The 16,609-nt window shown below is 54.4% G+C and overlaps 2 protein-coding genes across 2 annotated transcripts in view; one reads left to right on the forward strand and one right to left on the reverse strand.

The window, feature by feature from the left end:
* The first annotated feature begins 4,819 nt into the window (after positions 1-4,819).
* On the forward strand, positions 4,820-5,763 carry PBDC1 (polysaccharide biosynthesis domain containing 1). The gene is made up of 6 exons (XM_015811115.1): positions 4,820-4,852; positions 4,938-5,003; positions 5,090-5,149; positions 5,235-5,375; positions 5,452-5,563; positions 5,645-5,763. The coding sequence occupies exons 1-6, from the start codon at positions 4,820-4,822 to the stop codon at positions 5,761-5,763; spliced, it is 531 nt and encodes a 176-aa protein (XP_015666601.1).
* Positions 5,764-6,882: 1,119 nt separating this feature from the next.
* XPO7 (exportin 7) overlaps positions 6,883-16,609 on the reverse strand; it is a 33,761-nt gene continuing 24,034 nt past the window's right edge. The window contains exons 19-27 of the mRNA XM_015811139.2: positions 16,195-16,283; positions 15,629-15,736; positions 14,853-14,935; positions 14,020-14,234; positions 12,027-12,165; positions 11,023-11,183; positions 7,993-8,091; positions 7,780-7,907; positions 6,883-7,260 (exon numbers count right to left, since the gene is read on the reverse strand). Of these exons, the coding sequence (XP_015666625.1) occupies positions 7,167-7,260; positions 7,780-7,907; positions 7,993-8,091; positions 11,023-11,183; positions 12,027-12,165; positions 14,020-14,234; positions 14,853-14,935; positions 15,629-15,736; positions 16,195-16,283 (1,116 nt within the window). The 3' untranslated portion in view covers positions 6,883-7,166. The remainder of the gene's footprint in view (positions 7,261-7,779; positions 7,908-7,992; positions 8,092-11,022; positions 11,184-12,026; positions 12,166-14,019; positions 14,235-14,852; positions 14,936-15,628; positions 15,737-16,194; positions 16,284-16,609) is intronic.

Raw genomic sequence — 16,609 nt, forward strand, 5'->3', positions numbered from 1 at the left:
TGCAACAGTCAAAATGTTGGAGTCAGCCCCAGGAGTTGATCGGGTGCCAGCCCCGCATCCTCCCTTACTGGCCCAACCAGAGGGGCGCCAGAGGGGGCCTTTCAAGTGCAGAAAGCCAGCCCTGCTGCGGCGCCAACGGGGACCTGGCCAGCCGCCCAAAGACGGCAGCAGCCAAGCGGGCGGGGTCAAGCCCGGCTTGCCCTCCTCGGCAGCGACCCAGAAGCAGCGCCCTTGGGGCAGCCCGGCAACGTCTCCCCTCGGAGGCCCCTGTCCTCCCACCCTCGGCGCGTGAGCGCGTGCGTATGTGGGGGGGGGGGGGGTTAAGGGGCGGCCGAGCCAAAGCATCGCCGCGCTCCTGGGCAGCTGTCCTCGCCGAGAGCCCTCGTGGCGCTCACCGCGGAAGGGGCCGGCGCGCCCTGCCTCCCGACTCGGTGGCGAGCAGCCGGTGCCCGGCAGTGACAGAGCGGCGGGGCGGCGGGGACAACGGGGAGGGTGGCCGGAGCAGAGCGGGGAACCGGATCGACGCAGCCGGTCGGGCGGCTACCCGCGGCCACAAAGGCAGGCGCATGCGCGCTTCGCCCGCCACCTTACCCTCGGCGTTAAGCGCGCCGGACAGGCGCGGCCGGGCTGGGCCCGCTGCTACTTGGCGGCAGTCGGTGGCTGCTCAGCCGAGGGAGGGCATTTCGCCCGAATGAGGCCGGGGCTGCCCACGGGAGTCTCCCAGCTCGGCCGGAGAAGCCCCTGAATATCGAGCCCTCTCGGCCTGCGGGACCGCCTGTCCCGGCACCCAACCTCGCCCGGCTGGGAAAAGCCGAAGAGCGCAGCGCAAACGCGGGGAAAGGTCGCGCGAAGTCTCCGGCCAGCGCCGCCATCCCCGCCCGAGCAACGGAGAGCAGCGCCCGACCGGCTCGGACCCTCCTCCGCCGAAGGGACCCCGTCGGGGAAGGCGCCTCGCCGACGCCCATCGAGCGCGGCTTCCCAGACCCGCCAGGCGCCCGTCGGTTGTCCCGCGGGGAGGCCTGGCCGTGAGAAGCGAGGCGAGGCTCTCCGGTCTCGAGCCGAGCGAGGCCGGCAGGTGTAGCGGCCCTTCTCCCTCCCGTCCCTTCGCAACCCCAGCTGGGCCCGACTTACCGGCGGCGCTGGAGTCGGCGGCGGCCGAGCGCGGCAGGACCAGGCGGGAACGGGGCGCGCCGAGCAGCGGGCAAAACGCGCGCCCGGCCGAGCCGCTCCCTCTGCCCGCCCCCTGCGGCTCCGCGGCTGGGCGGGCGGGCCGAGGGGCGACGAGCCGCGCGGTGACGAAGCAGCTCTGGGCGCGCCGGGGGAGGGGAGGGGAGGGGAGGGCCGGGCAGCGGGCTCGCCCGGCGATTCTGCGTCGGCTGCGCCAAGGACCAGCGCAGCCCCTTTCCGCCCGCCCCGAGCCCGGCTTCCCCGGCCGCAGCCCCGCATAAGCGCCTCACCCCGCCGCCGCCCTCCCCGGCGAAGGGCGGCTCCGAGGCCCGTTTCCTCCCGCGGAAGGCCGACGGCTTTCCCGAGCGCCTCCCTAGCGGGGCCCGTTTGCCCCGCACCCGGGAGCTCTCGGGAAGCGGCCCCGGGCGAGCGCCGGAACACGCCGTCCGTCCGGAGGGGATCTGCCCCTCGCTCCAAGTGGCGCCGGTGCCCGCCGCCTCCGGGCCCTACCTTCACAGGAGCCGCGGGGCTCGGGCGGGAGGGACGCTCCGTCCTGGGGGCGCCATCCTCCCCGCGGCCAGCATCTCTCCGCCGCCGCCGCCGCGCCCGTCACCTACGCGACTGAGCCGCCGCCGCCGCCGCCTCCCCGGCAACCTGTGCCGGAGCCCCCCCCGCCTCCGCCGCCTGTCATTGGCCGCGGGCTCCGCAACGGGCGGCCCTTGGCTGGGAGGGCGGGGGCGGTTCAGGGGCCCAGTCGACGCGCGCCTCGACCCTCCCCGCCCCCCCCCACCAGGCGCCGCCCCAGAAAGGCGCCGCGCCCAGCAGCGCGCCCGCCTCGCCCCACCTGCAGCGGCGCGGCGGCGGCTGATGGGGCGGGCGGGCAGCCGCCGGTCTGCAGAGAGAGGCTTCCCCCGCAGCCGGCGGGCCGAGCGGGGGTCTTCGGGCGGCCCGGGAGCCTCGCGAGGGGCGGTGAGGTCTGNCATCTCTCCGCCGCCGCCGCCGCGCCCGTCACCTACGCGACTGAGCCGCCGCCGCCGCCGCCTCCCCGGCAACCTGTGCCGGAGCCCCCCCCGCCTCCGCCGCCTGTCATTGGCCGCGGGCTCCGCAACGGGCGGCCCTTGGCTGGGAGGGCGGGGGCGGTTCAGGGGCCCAGTCGACGCGCGCCTCGACCCTCCCCGCGCCCCCCCCACCAGGCGCCGCCCCAGAAAGGCGCCGCGCCCAGCAGCGCGCCCGCCTCGCCCCACCTGCAGCGGCGCGGCGGCGGCTGATGGGGCGGGCGGGCAGCCGCCGGTCTGCAGAGAGAGGCTTCCCCCGCAGCCGGCGGGCCGAGCGGGGGTCTTCGGGCGGCCCGGGAGCCTCGCGAGGGGCGGTGAGGTCTGGGCGGCGGCCGCCTTTCGGGGAGGGGGAGGGGCGGAGGCGAGAGCGCGCGAGGGGCCGGGAGGTCGGGCCTGCCGCAAGTCGGGCGCGGATTGCCGGTTTCCTTCCGCGCCCGCCAGAGCCGCCGCGCTTCTGGGGTGCTCTGCGGTCCACGCGGGGACTGAATGGCCGAGAGCGGCGGCATCGCCGAGGCCGCGTGTCCTCCCCGCTCTCTTGGGCCCCTTGGGCGGCGAAGCTCCCAGGCGCGGGCGCCCCAACTCCCCCGGGTTAGCCCCGCGAAGCGCCCTCCTGCCCTCGGAACGGAACGCTCTACGGGCTGCCTAGTCCAACGAAGAGAAAGACCGGGGAACGTGCTAGACGTCTCCCAATATTTGAGGGGCTGCCGCAAAGAAGAGGGATTCAGCCGAAGCCCCAGAAGGCCGGACAAGAAGCAACGGACGGAAACTAATCAAGGAGAAGAGCAGCCTGGAACTAAGGAGAAACTTCCTGACAGTGAGAGGCAATTAACCGGTGGAAGAGCTTTTCTCCAGAAACCGTGGATGCTCCAACACTGGAGGCTTTTAAGAGGAGACCAGAGGGGGTTTCCTACTTGTGCAGGGGCTTGGACTAGAAAACCCCAAGGTCCCATCCAACTCCATTATTCTGTTATAAAATAAATAAAACAAACTACCCTGATATCGACTGTGAGACAAACTTTGCAGCTAGCAGATCATCAAGGTGAGCCTAGTTGACAGCTTTGTGATCCAAACGTTAAAGGAGGGAACTAGAGGGTCAGGTATACTTGACCTAATTCTTACTAGCAGAGAAACTTTGTGGGAGAGTGACCATGTCATATTCAATATAATGAAGTCACGACCAATAGAACCAAATCAAAATAGCATCTTAGACTTTAAGAGAGCTAATTTCAACACATTTCTCCCTGTCCGTCACCTTCTTGCCATCTTCCATTAGCAGATTGATCGTTTCCTTGACTTTTTTCTTATTTTTTAATGTTGAAATTTTTAAAAAAATATTTTTGAAATTTGTTGCAAGTCTTAGCTCAGTGATGGCGAACCTTTTAGAGACCCAGTGCCCAAACTGCAAACCAAAACCCACTTATTTATCATTGGGTGCCGGGTGGGCGTGGCTGCAGTGGTCATGGCAGACTGGGTGGGCAAGGCCAGAGCGGCAGGGGCCAGTCCCTCGCCATCTCCGGGGCACAAGCGTGCCCACAGAGAGGGCTCTGAGTGCCGCCTCTGGCACGCATGCCATAGGTTCGCCATCATTGTCTTAGCTCATTCTTAGTCTTAGTTTTCCTGATCATCTTTGCAGGCTATATGCTGGTATTCTGTCTCTTTCCATTTTTTATATTTGCCCTTTTTCATCTTTCAGTTTATCAGAGATATTTATGCAATCATACTGGTTTCTTCTAGGATTTCTTGTTTTTCTTTTTAAGTGCTGGACTGGGCTTTTATGATCATATTTTTCAGAGTTTCCCAAGCTTCTTGAGTTAGTATTGACTTACTGTTATATTAAAACAGAAGTTAACTATTAGTTGAGAATTCTACAGAGGAAATATTGGGTATCAGAAGATGTATTTGTTTGATGACTTTTTAATGGTTAAAGTTAGGTTGCTTTGTATTGCTTTGGCCATCTTTGTTATAGAATTTAATGGTCAGGAATAGTAAGTAAACAACAAACAAATTGTATTTACAAAGAGTCTTGTCCTTCATCTTACCTTAACCCAAACCCTAAAGTGTGCTCCCCCCCCAGAAGAAGATGAAGACCCCTTGCTGTAAGGGGTGGTGGGAGAACCTTGTTTTCTTGCAGACCTAGAAGTCCTGGGTAATTATATTTAAGCAAATTAGGTCAGAAATTGAGGCTGCTATGGAAACCTTGCAAAGATCCCTTTAATTCAGTGGTGGGATTCAGCCAGTTTGCACCAGTTTGGCAGAATTGGTAGCTACTTTTTTGTTGCCCAGGCCAGAATGGACTTCCGGAAGTGGCATCCACACAGAGAACACAGCCGAGAACCGGCGCCGGCCGAGCGGAGCAAGAAACGCCGCTTCTGCCCCGCAGCCCGGATTCCGGCTCCGAGGCCTCGTTTCCTTCGAGCCCCGCCCGGGCGCCTCTCGCCGGGAGAGGCGAGGCGGCGAGCTTTGCCCCGGAGGAGGGCCTCACGCCTTCGCTCCCGGCGCAGCCTCCGCGGGGCGGCCCCGGCGCTCCCCTTCCGCCTTCGGGCCCGCCCGGCGCCGCCTCCTCCTCCTCCTCCCCCTCCCTCAAGCGCGGCTCCGGCATGGCGGCGGCGGCGGCGGGTCCGGGCGCGCTGGTGAGCGAGGGCCGCTGGGCTGGGGCGGGGGCGCCTCCGACCGACGGCCCCCTCACCGCCTCCTCCTCCTCTCCTCCCCCCGCAGGGCGCCCGGGAAGCGGCCGAGGCGGCCCACGTGCTCTCACTGCCGGCCGAGGCCTTCGGGAACGACGTGAGTGCGGGGCGCGGGGCCGGCGGGCGGCGGGGCGCGGGGACTCGGCGCGCTCACGGCTCTCCCTCCCTCCCTCTCTCCGGCAGCCGCGGCTGGAGGCGGCCTGGGCCGAGCGCGCCCTCCAGCACGCCCACGTCTACTTCCACGTGAGTCCCGGGCGGGGGGCCGGGGGGGCGGCGGGCGGGCGGGCGGGGGGTCTCGGCGCCGCTGACCCGCCCGGCTCTCCCGCAGCTGCTCTCGGCCGCTGACCCCGCGGGGCTGAGGCTCACCCGGGCCGACGACCGGATCTACGCGGCCTTCCGGCGGAGCTTCCCCGACCTGCGCGTCGACTTGCTGGACGTGGAGTCGCTCAAGTCGGAGCCGGCCAAAGAGGTGGGGGCGGGGTCCGGGGGGCGGGGCGGGGTCCGGGGGGGGGCTCGGGCTCACGGCTCCCTCTCCCCCCCCGCAGAAGTGGCGCCCCTTCTGCCTGCAGTTCGAGGGGGCGGTGGAGGACTTCAACCTCGGGACTCTCCTGCGCCTCGACTGCCGCCGCGGCTACTCGGAGGAGAACTCCGTGCTGGGTGAGCGCCGGGCGGGGCGGCGGGCGGCGGGCTGGGACGGCCCCGTGAAGGCCCCTCCTCGCCTGCCTCTCCTCTCCGCAGCGCCGCGCATCCAGTTCTTGGCCATCGAGATCGCGCGCAACCGCGAGGGCTGCAACGGCGCCGTCTACCGCCGCGCGGGCGCTCCAGAAGCCGGGCTCGACCCGGCCGGCGCCCGCTGAGAGCCTGGCCGGACCGGACGCGAGTCGTGCAAGCGAGGCGGGGGGGGGGGAAGAGAGGCTGGGGGCTCCTCGGAGGGCGAGGGATGGGCCGCTTTGGGGAGCTGCCCCTGCGCCGCCTTCCTCCCCCAAGGGCGCCGGGAGGGCCGCCCGTCTTCTGGCCCCCCGACCGACGTTTGCCCTCCGCTTTGTATGCGGGACTTCAGCAGAAGGTCCGTCTCCGTCTTGCCTTGTAAACAGTGAGTCCCGAGATTGACGTTGTGTGGCTTGTTTTTTCCCTAAAGATGGGCCCTCACTTGTCAGGCGGGGAGGCCCCCTCGGGTCCCCTGCCCTTTGCACCCCCGAAGAGTAACGCCGGAATCCGGCCTCAGTGCACGCAGTTCAGTAGAAACCACTTTATTTGCAGCCACAATGCTTACACTGTATGCAGCAAACATCCGTACAAATCATTCAGCAACCTGGTCACAGAAAAAGGACCCAGCACACAATCGCCAGAGGAAATAATTCTCCCCCCATCAAGGAGGTGCTATTTGGGGGGAGAAACCAGGGTTACAATTAGATCTGGGCTCCTGGGACAGAAAACTAGCAGCAAGAAGGCTGGGCGGGGCAGGGCCGGGCCGAGGGAAATGGGTCCCTGTTGCTTTCACTAAATTTAACATTTAACAAATGTTCCCACAGCTTTAGTGGGAAAAGAGATTTGTCTGAAGGATCTACGGTGCACTTTCTTGGTGGTGGGATGGCCTTGTGGGGGAGAAGCTGCCGTTTCAAGAGCTCAATATGAGGAGTTGTTCGCAGCTGCTGCCAGATAGCCAAGTCCTCCCATCTTCCAAAATTGTGTGTGTGTATGGGCTGTGTGTGTGTGTGTGCGCATGGCAGGAATGTGGCATGGCTTTGAGCTCCTAATGGGGGAAGGTGGGGAGGGATGGTCTAAGTTGAAGGGATAGATAAGAAAAATATACATTTGGAATTTTACACTTGTGCCTCTACACTAGTTACTAAATATAATTCTGTACTCTCACACCCCCTTGCCCAGTAATGTGGCAGGTAGCCAGGAGACTCTTCACTTGCATACCACCCTCGCTCTAGCATTGGTGCACTATGTAAAAATTTCAGTCACACTTTTTTTTTAAACTTGAGTCAATATAAACCTTGTTCAAAATGTTATGAAAAAATGTACATGTTTATACAAGGCAGGCCGTGGCAGGACACAGGGTTCCTCTGACATTCACGCAGGGAGGTGCCAACGGCGCCTCCCCAAGGGAAAAAACCTCTCTCTGAGTGAACCTTTTACGCCCCCCTCCTGCAGCCTAGCCCCAAGGAGGACCAGCAGGGATCGGAAACACCCTCGTGTCTTTCCATCGGAAAAGTTAACCTCCCCAGCCCCGAGAGCAGCTCCTGGCGAGACGTCAGCTCATCATGTCGTTGCTGTTTACCCCGTAGGTGGAATTTTTCATGGAATCGTTTACTTCTCGACGAAACGCAGAAAGATTCTGTGTAAACCTGTCAAAGAAACAGACGTTAGGATGGGGGCAAACAGACCTGCCTTTTTGCCCAGCGGCTGGATGGCATCAGACAAGAGTTGGGCTCATTCTCAGGGAATCATGAGAATCAGCCAAATCCAACTTCTGGCCAAAGCTCAGTTTTCTAATGCCCTGAATTTCAGCTCTGAAAACATGGCCGCAAGTGAGGGGCAAACCTGATATTCCTTCAGCTCCTCCCAATTTTTCCTTCCGTTTTCTTCACTGGACACTGGAGATTTGGATTTGAACACAAGCAAAGTGTAGCTACTTTATAACTTTGGAAGGAGCCAAGCAGGGTCCTTCACCACAGGGATGATCAAATGCTTCTGAAAGGATAACTGTCCTACAGAATTCAATTCAATTCCCTCTGAGAGGGAAAAGTAACGCGGGAGGGCTGCACCGGGCTGGGTTAACTACTCATAGGGGTGGGCGATCCTTTGAGCCGGGAGCCAGAGAACTTTGGGTGGTGGTGTTTTGTCTTTTTTGTGAAGTTACTGACCTATCGCGATTTTTTGTCAGCAGGTTGCGCTCAATGCCTTCCATGAGATTTTCAAAGCAGAGATGCATAGCTTGTTGTTTCTCAGGGGGCTGGCTGTTTACTATGCTGTTCCTTAAATCTGAAAAATACTGCAAAGGAGAAGTTCACACTGTGAGCTATCCAGGATAATGTGCCAGCACACAATAACACACTACCCTAAATCAGCGGCCTTACCTTTTCATTGAGTAGGATCAAGCCAAGCAAAGGCCGTGACATAGACCACTGGTTCCTGCAGTCTTCAAATATGATGATATTCAACACTGTGGAGAGCATCTGGAAGGATCAAGCACAATCCAGTCAACTGTACAGGTCTACTGAGCTCACACTGGGGTACTGCCGGGGATTATGGGGAAACTGGGAAGGAAAGGTAGACATAGTGGGCAATTCACAGGACAGCTTATCTAATAAACAGCAATTTGGTCAGATGTTTGGGGGGAAGCAATTCAAAGTATTCCAAGAAGCATGTAGTCACTACAAATGAGTGTGAGAAATTGGGAGTGGGAACTGAGAACGTCTAGTGTAACAAAGAAAAGAACTAGGGGGGACATGATAGCAATCTTGCAATATCTGAGTGGCTATCACCAAGAAGACAGGGTCAACATATTTTCTAAAGCACCTGAGGGTAGGATGAGAAATAACAGGTGGAAAGATCCAACCTAGAATTAAGGAGAAGATTCCTGACAGACAAAACAAACGGTGGAACGGCTTCCCTCCAGAAGTTGTGGGTGCTCCATCACTGGGGGTTTTCAAGAAGAGACTGGACAGCCATTTGTCTGAAATGGTATTGGGTCTCCTCTCTGAGCAGGAGGTTGGGGTAGAAGACCTTCAAACTCGCTTCCAACTCTGTATTCTGTACATTCCTACTACACTTTTCAGAATTCTGTATTTTCTGCAGACCAGCATTTACAGAGGTTTTCCTGGAATCCATTTAAGCATTTGTTTCCTTGGTCTCTCCCAGCTGCATGGGTCCTGACAGGAATGCTTTATATCTGTTTAAAACCTTGTTCTTCAAAACTAAGCTTTTCCTAATCAGTAGAAATCCCTACTGAACCCCATGCCATCTCCTATCAGCAGGTTGTTGGGATGCACAATGGAAATGTTGCTGAAGCAGAACAGACCCCTTTTGCCTCTTTGGCAAAGGAAGGATGGGTCGATTTAAAGAGATTGACATTTCCCTACTTTCTTTCCATCCTGAAACACTTTATGGCAAAATCAAGATCTGTTGTATTGTGGGGTAAAGCAAAATGAACATCCTGTAAATCAATCATGCTGATTTTCTGTATCCTCTTTCTTTTATGGTGAAGGAGCTTGTGCATCCCAGTAATGCTGTCAGTTCTGCCACTGGGAGTGCAGCCCCCGAAAGGCTGACAGACAAGGGAAGAGATGGGTGTCCCAGCACCCTGAAGTGGGGGATGCATCATGCCCAGGGAGTACCAGATTCCACCAAAACAAACAAAACGAAATGCAAAATATCAAAGCCTCAGAGAAAAAGTTACCTAACTACCAAAGGCCACAGAAGGTATGAGATACTGTATATCTGAACAAGGACAAAAATCAAACAGGATTTTAGAAAAGTAGAAAAATGAAGGGAATCTCTTAGACAGGAACAATAAGGCAAACGCAAAGGTTGGCCGGAGAAGCATATAAAGAAGAAAAGGTGATGAACATATAGAACAACTAGAAAGACTTCCTATCTCTGCTTGGTACTCAAGTACCATCGCTGAGCGAAAGCCAGAGGGTTTGGGAAATGAAGTTAACAAGCTCTGGAAAATAGGGCTAAGGAAGCTGCAGGAACTGTTCCACAACACCGAAAGTCGATGCCCACAGTTGACAATCCATGGGGAAAGCGAAGGGATGCTCAGTCTACCGAGCAGCTGCATTCCTCATGCTTCCACAAGACAGTGGTCCCGATGTTCACAATCCAGGTTTCCAGAATACCTGGAGCTGGTTCCCAAAGAGAAAGAAGCATGGAGATCACGTTCTCCACAAGTCCAACAGATAAGAAAATAGCAATAGCACTTAGACTTATATACCGCTTCACAGTGCTTTACAGCCCTCTGTGAGTGGTTTACGGAGTCAGCCTATGGCCCCCAACACCACCAAGTGGACAACAACACCATCAGATAGATTTGTAACTGGCTGACAAACCGTACTCAACAAGTAGTCCTTAATGGTACTATGTCTAACGGAGGGAAGTAAGCAGTGGGGTACCCCAAGATTCCATCTTAGGCCCAGTACTCTTCAATATCTTCATAAACGATTTAGATGAGGGAATAGAAGGGGAGCTTATCAAATGTGCATATGATACTAAGCTGGCAGAAATAGCCAACGCCCTAGATGATAGGCTCAAGATCCAGATAGATAGGGCCCAGTGTTCACGTCTGTCAAAATTCAACAAAATGAAATTCAATGTAGAGAAAAGTAAAGTCTTAAACCTAGGCAAGAAAAACCAAAAATACATATATAGATTGGGTGAAACCAGGCTTAATAGCAGAAACTGAGAGGGATCCTGGAGCCTTAGTAGACAATCAAATGGGAGCCAATTGTATGCGGTGGCAGCCAAAAAAGCCAATGCAATCCTAAGTTGCATTAACAGAGGGATTCAATCAAGATCATGTGAGTTACTAATACCACTCTATAAAGCCTTAATAAGACCACACGTAGAATACTGCAACCAGTTATGGTCTCCACACTATAAAAAAGACGTTGAGACTCTAGAAAAAGTACAGAGAAGAGCAACAAAGATGATCAGGGGACTGGAGGCTAAAACAAAGAGGAACGGTTTCAGGAATTGGGCATGGCTAGTCTAGTGAAGAGAAGGACCAGGGGAGACATGATAGCAGTCTTCCAATATTTGAGGGGCTGTCACAGAGAGAAGGGGATCAACCTATTTTCCAAAGCACCTGAAGGCCAGACAAGGATTCAACCTAGAAATAAGGAGAAATTTTCTGACGGTGAGAACAATCAACCGATGGAACAGATTGCCTTCCAGATCACTGGAAGCTTTCAAGAAGAGACTGGACTGACATCTGTCAGAAATGGTGTAGAGTCTCCTGCTTGGGCGGGGGGTGGGTGGGTGGGTTAGACTAGATGAACTACAAGGTCCCTTCCAACCTGTTGTTTTAATTTTAATTCTAACTCGAGGGCTATGACCTGGAGCTGATTTCAGAAATACCCCCCGAGTCCTGCCCTCCTTGTCCTGACCTGTTGAATCATCTCTGGGTGCTGCTGCATGATGTGGAGGAACCGATCGCTTTCCTGGGTCAATGGGGCAGACCTCTTTTTGGTACTGCGGGACAGCTGCTTGAAGAGATAAGTGACAATGTGGTCTAAGCAGGAGCAGCATCCAGTGCAAACCATGGTATCTGCCAGGAAAAGAGAAGGGGCAAAGAGGAATGAGGCCAGAGTTACGCCAGGTCAAAAATGCCTATTTAATTAGCTGGATCATTTCCTTGGCCAGAAAACCTGGGTGAGCAGTAGCAGCCTCAGGCTGACCAAGCCCGCTGTGACCATCGTGCACTCTTATTCTCCTGGCATGATTTCTTAAACCCTTCAGGTCCTTGGATAGGTTGTATGCCTTGTTCATATCTTAAGACAAAAGCATTACGTGTCTTAAGTTTCATCGTAGGTACAGATAATTTTGCTAAGCCATATGATTCTTTGAGAGCAGCCCGGAAGTGAATAAGTCTCGGGTGTCGTGGAATTCTCATTAAAAGGGTTCTATGATCAAACTTTGCAAGGTTCTCATGCAGTATCAGCGGTGGCTATAACAGCTGAAAACCCAGCAGAATGATCAGTGCGAACCCCTCCTTCACAAACCTTTGTCCTCCTCAAGGGCTGATGGCTAGTCACTTGAGGCTGCCAAATCTTCCTGAGAAAGCTAATGGGGGGAATAAAGATCCAATTGCTTGGGACTGCTCTGTCACCCACTTTGCCATGAAATGTAAGGCTAATCCTTATATCAAAATGAAGACACCAAACCAGGAACTACGAGGGAATTAAGGAAAGATTAAGATGTTCTACTGTGCATTGTGTCTAAGCCAGGTAGAGTTGGAGTCTACATTCCTTTGCTGCTGCTGCTGCTGCTGCTGCTGCTGGAGAACAAAACCCCAGGGCGCCTGCTGGCCCCGACCGTTAAGACTTTCGCAGCCCTTCCTCAGCTCTCAACAAGAGCCCTCAAACTTCCAAATGACGATTGTTGCACTCACCTAGTGCTGTGAGACCTTCTGAAATGGAAGATAGAATATACATGATTACATGTGGCTCCAGGCTAGCTATAAAATTCATGTGATCTTGAGTAAGAACTTCCAGTAAAGAATAGTAGGATTGGCTGAGTTTAGGGTAATCCTGAAAAAAGATAAAGAAAGGGATTAGGAGAACTTTGTGGGCCCAGAATGTGTGACAAACATGCTGAGGTTTGGGGAGCATTCAGACATATTATTCCCCCCCCCCCCGCAATCCCAATATCAGAAGCAGTGTTTTTCAAAACATCTTTACTTTTATAACCACTGAAGGTCCAGCTTCCAATTTATTGATAAATTATCTGCAGATAGTGCAACCATTATTTAGATGAATTCCTAGACCAGAGAGGTAGAGCTGTTATAACGCCAGGCCCTCATCTCACAGGTTTCACGACCTGACCATCCAATGCTATTTTATATATATTCCTGTGCTTTTATATCATGTGACTGTTTAACTCAGAATTCTTTTAATCTCACTATTAAAGATTTTGACAACTGACAATTGCTTGGAGAGACGGTCGCAGTTGTGGGTAGGTGAGCCTTTGTGCAATTTTGTGTTGGGTGCCAGTTGTGCCCTTTCCTGGATCACGAGTTCCTGTGCTCGGTCACTCAGGCCCGATCAACTCGCTTCTGGACTACTGAAACGTGCTCTGCATGGGACCACTCCTGAGCACGACGCACTGATTGCTGGTTTGCTCCTAGGCCCAATACAAGCTGCGGGTCATCGCCTTTATGGCACAGGGCCAGGCTACCTGGGGGACCGCCTCACCCTAGTGGAACTGGCCCGTCTCATTCACCCCTGCAGGAGGAGGATGCGCTGGACTCCAACTGGCTGGTCCCAGGAGAAGGGCCTGACTGCCGATTGGCCCGGAGCCCTGATGGGGCATTCCATGCTGGATTAAAAGACTCCCCCTCTGCCCCCTTGTACTTTGGTACCTTCCTTAGCAAAGTCTCGATTTTAATGTTAATATTTATTTCTTTAATATTTTATAATGTTCTTTTTATCTTGCTGTAAGCTGCCTAGAGTCACCTGATAAGATGGGCGGCATAATAAATAAATTAAAGTTATGCAGTAAGTCAGACGTGAAAACCACAACACAACTTGTCTCACATAGCAATCACTAGGAATACCCTAAATCAAATACAGGCAGTCCTCAACTTACGACCACAATTGAGCCCAAAATTTCCTTTGCTAAGCAAGACAGGTGTTAAGTAAGTGTTGCCCCATCTCATGACCTTTTTTGTCATTGTGAAGTGAATCAATGCAGTTGAGTTAGTAACAATCTGGCTTCCCCACTGACTTTGCTTGTCAGAAGGTTGCAAAAGGGGATCACACAACCGTCATGAATACAGGCCAGTCGTTGAGCAGGTGACTTCTGATCGGGTGACCATGGGAATGCTGCAACATTGTAAGTGTGATAAAAGGTCGTAAGTCACTTTGTTCAGGGTCGTCGTAACTTCAAATGGTCACTAAACGAATGGTGGTAATTCGAGGACCACCAGCCTGCCTCTTCCCAGGACCACAGGCCAATCTGGCATCGGCTCATCCACTGCTGGGAGACGGCAGGGGAGAGACGGACTTTTGGCCCTCCTCTTCAGCACTGCGTCTGAGCCTTGCAGTGCTGCATTAGGCAGGAAGTGAGAGTGAGGAAGCAACCCCCCCCCCAGGGCCTTTCATCCTGCACCTCAAGCGCTCCCTCCCCAGGACAAACTGCTGTGGGGGGGGCAGTCATGCCCCGGTCCCTCTGCCAGGGCAACAGCAGCTGCTGCCACTTTCTCCAGAAGCAACCTAGTGCCAGAACAGGCAAAGATCAGTTTGTAGCCCAGCTGTCATTACATTATGAGGGAGGCCAAATTATGATGCCTCCTTTATGTACGGTCAGCAGCAGAGGGGGACAATCCCAGAAAAGCCAAGCGGAAGGGGAGGAAGGCGGGGGACGGAGCCGCTGTGCATTCTTACCAGCAGGTCGCTGTGTGGGATGGAGAGCAGGAGCTTGATGAAAGTTTGCAAGGCGTTGTCGAGGGCATCGTCCCCATAGAGGCGGAAGACACCAAAGTTGACGTAGCTGCCGCTCAGGGCGGCTTTTAGCATGGAGAAGCAGATGGAAACCCCTTTGAGCTTCAAGGCATAAACCTGATCTTTTGGAACTTCCCCCAAAGTGAGGATACGGTTTCCTGCATAAAACAAGGCAGATATCTCAAAAACATTCCTTCAAAGGATAGCTGACTTGTGTGGCTCCTGGAAAAATGGAAGACGAAAAGCCAAGAGACGGTCTTCAGAGAATGTTACTGGAACCACAAAAGAGTTGCATTTGGTCCAGCCTTGGCACAGGGGCAAATGGCAATAGCAACAGCACTTAGACTTTACAGCCCTCCCTAAGTGGTTTCCAAATGTCAGTCTATGGGCCCCAACAATCTGGGTCCTCATTTTACCAACCTCGGAAGGATGGAAAGCTGAGTCAACCTTGAGCCCATCAGGATCGAACTCCTGGCAGTGGGCAGAGTCAGCCCACAATGCTGCATTCTAACCCCTGCACCACCAGGGCTCCTCAGCAAAGCAAAGCAAATGCCAAGTTCTGTTAAACTGGAAAAGGCTTCAAGGGAGAGCAGCTCTAGGCCTAGCTTTCTTTGCTGCTGAAGACCTTTCAAAAGTAGATGCTCTTTGGGAAGAGAACTGTGCAGGCCATCCCCCTGCCAATTCAGAGCCACAGCAGCAAGTGGGCCAGGCAGTCCTGGGCAAAGCTCCCTTCCAATCTGACCCAGTTCAACGGCTGTGAAGGAAAAGGTACCCACCGTAGGTCGTTATCATTTTACTTGTCTCCCGGAAGAGCAGGATGCCATTTGGGGAGGAGACATCGAACTGCAGCCTCTGGGACCTGAAAGCAAGTGAGAATAGAACAGAGCTGGAAGGGACCTTGGAGGTCTTCTAGTCCAACCCCCTGCTCAAGCAGGAGAACCTATAAAGCCCTACTTGTGCCTTGGCTGAGACGCGCCATCTGAGTGGGCAGCCCAAGCCCTGAGCAGCCAGAGAGGTGGCCCTGGGTTCTAAACAAGGATGCTGTGCAGGTAAGCTTCAGGCATAAAGCTGCCCTCTATGGATTTTTAGCATTCTTTTGAAAAGCGTTATACAGTATTTAGTGGCTGTTTCCACTTCACTTACTGAATGCTGTAAACATCTGAGAGGAATGTCTCGGGCTGCCTTTCCCTCACAGAGAATGGGTGGGTGGGTCCAGGAAAGGTCACTGCCATGGACTCTGGCCATGGAACCTGCCTGAGGCCAAGGACTTGCAAACACCAGCCCTGCCCCCGTTTGGGCTGTTCCTGTCGGCACTCCTGTCTTTTATGGGCTCCAAAGTTGTTTTTTTACTACTGAGTAGTTCTTTAGGAGCTGTCTGAAGGTACTGGAAATTCATCCCAGCACTTTCAACTAAGATCTCATCAATATTTATGTTTCTTAGAGCTAATAATTACAGTGTTCTCTCCTTATACCGCCTATTTCCTCTGCCTGGCCGTCCCTGTAGGACAGCCTTACTTCAGGTACCCAAGGAGGCCGCTTGGAGTCCACTTACCTATTGTGCACCAGCTCAGCCATCAGCTTGAGCACAGGGGTGGTGCAGGCTGGGTCATGGTACCAGAGCTCAACTGCCCGCTGCAAGATTGGCATGTAGGCTGGGTAGCTGTAAGGCTGAAGCTAAGGACCACCTGACTATTTCCAGAACCAACTCAGACATTCATCCTTCAGGTCAGAATAGCCAAGATGGCCAGATTACTGCAAAGATGACCACCACAGACTCAGTTGGCAAATAAAGGACTTGAAGAAAAGACAAATGATCTATTGGATCACTTCAGGTAAGAGTTAATAAGTGTTAAGCATTCTCCTCCTCCTCCTCCGGCTATCTGCCCAAATCTACATTATTTCAGCCACCTGCTCATAAATGTCAGAAGCAGACTACTACAGATCAGGTGCTATGTTGTGCAGGCTGGCTTTTTGACCAGCCCTGGGAAATTCAAGCATAGCACGGCAGGTGAAGCACCGTCTTCCCTTGAGCTATCAGAGAGAACTGGAGAGTCCAGAATTCAGTCGTCAGCCTTGTCCCCATTCCAGGAGGCGGACAGGCACAAGAGTCAAGGATACATCCACTCGAAGAGCATCATAAAACTAGTCTTGGCGTTGAAGGCAAAGGCAATCCCCCTCAGGTCTCTCACAAGGCCAACCAACGTCCTCTGGATGAGGGGAAAGACGCAGGTTAAGAGGAAAGATGCATCGCTTCATGTCCTCTACATCACAATCACCCTCCAAGCCAGCTGCATTGGCTGGTCCAATAAGGAACACCCCCCACCCCCATTTATTTATTTATTTATTTATTATTTATTAATTTGATTTATATACCGCCCTTCTCCCGAAGGACTCAGGGCGGTGCACAGCATATTAAAAACAAGTAACAATAAAATACCAAAATAAAGTTAATAAATACCAAAATAAAAACCCCTCTAAGACCAAATTAAAAGCCAAATATTAGTAGCTGTGTCGTAATTAAAATTATATTAAA

The sequence above is a fragment of the Protobothrops mucrosquamatus genome, unplaced genomic scaffold (assembly GCF_001527695.2).
Source record: "Protobothrops mucrosquamatus isolate PMUCROS unplaced genomic scaffold, P.Mucros_1.0 scaffold31, whole genome shotgun sequence".
Classification (NCBI taxonomy): Eukaryota; Metazoa; Chordata; class Lepidosauria; order Squamata; family Viperidae; genus Protobothrops; species Protobothrops mucrosquamatus.

Coding starts and splice junctions, on each gene's coding strand:
- PBDC1 (XM_015811115.1), top strand. CDS start 4,820: ATGGCGGCGGCGGCGGCGGGTCCGGGCGCGCTG. Junction 5,004..5,089: donor CCGAGGCCTTCGGGAACGAC/GTGAGTGCGGGG, acceptor TCTCTCCGGCAG/CCGCGGCTGGAGGCGGCCTG. Junction 5,150..5,234: donor ACGCCCACGTCTACTTCCAC/GTGAGTCCCGGG, acceptor GCTCTCCCGCAG/CTGCTCTCGGCCGCTGACCC.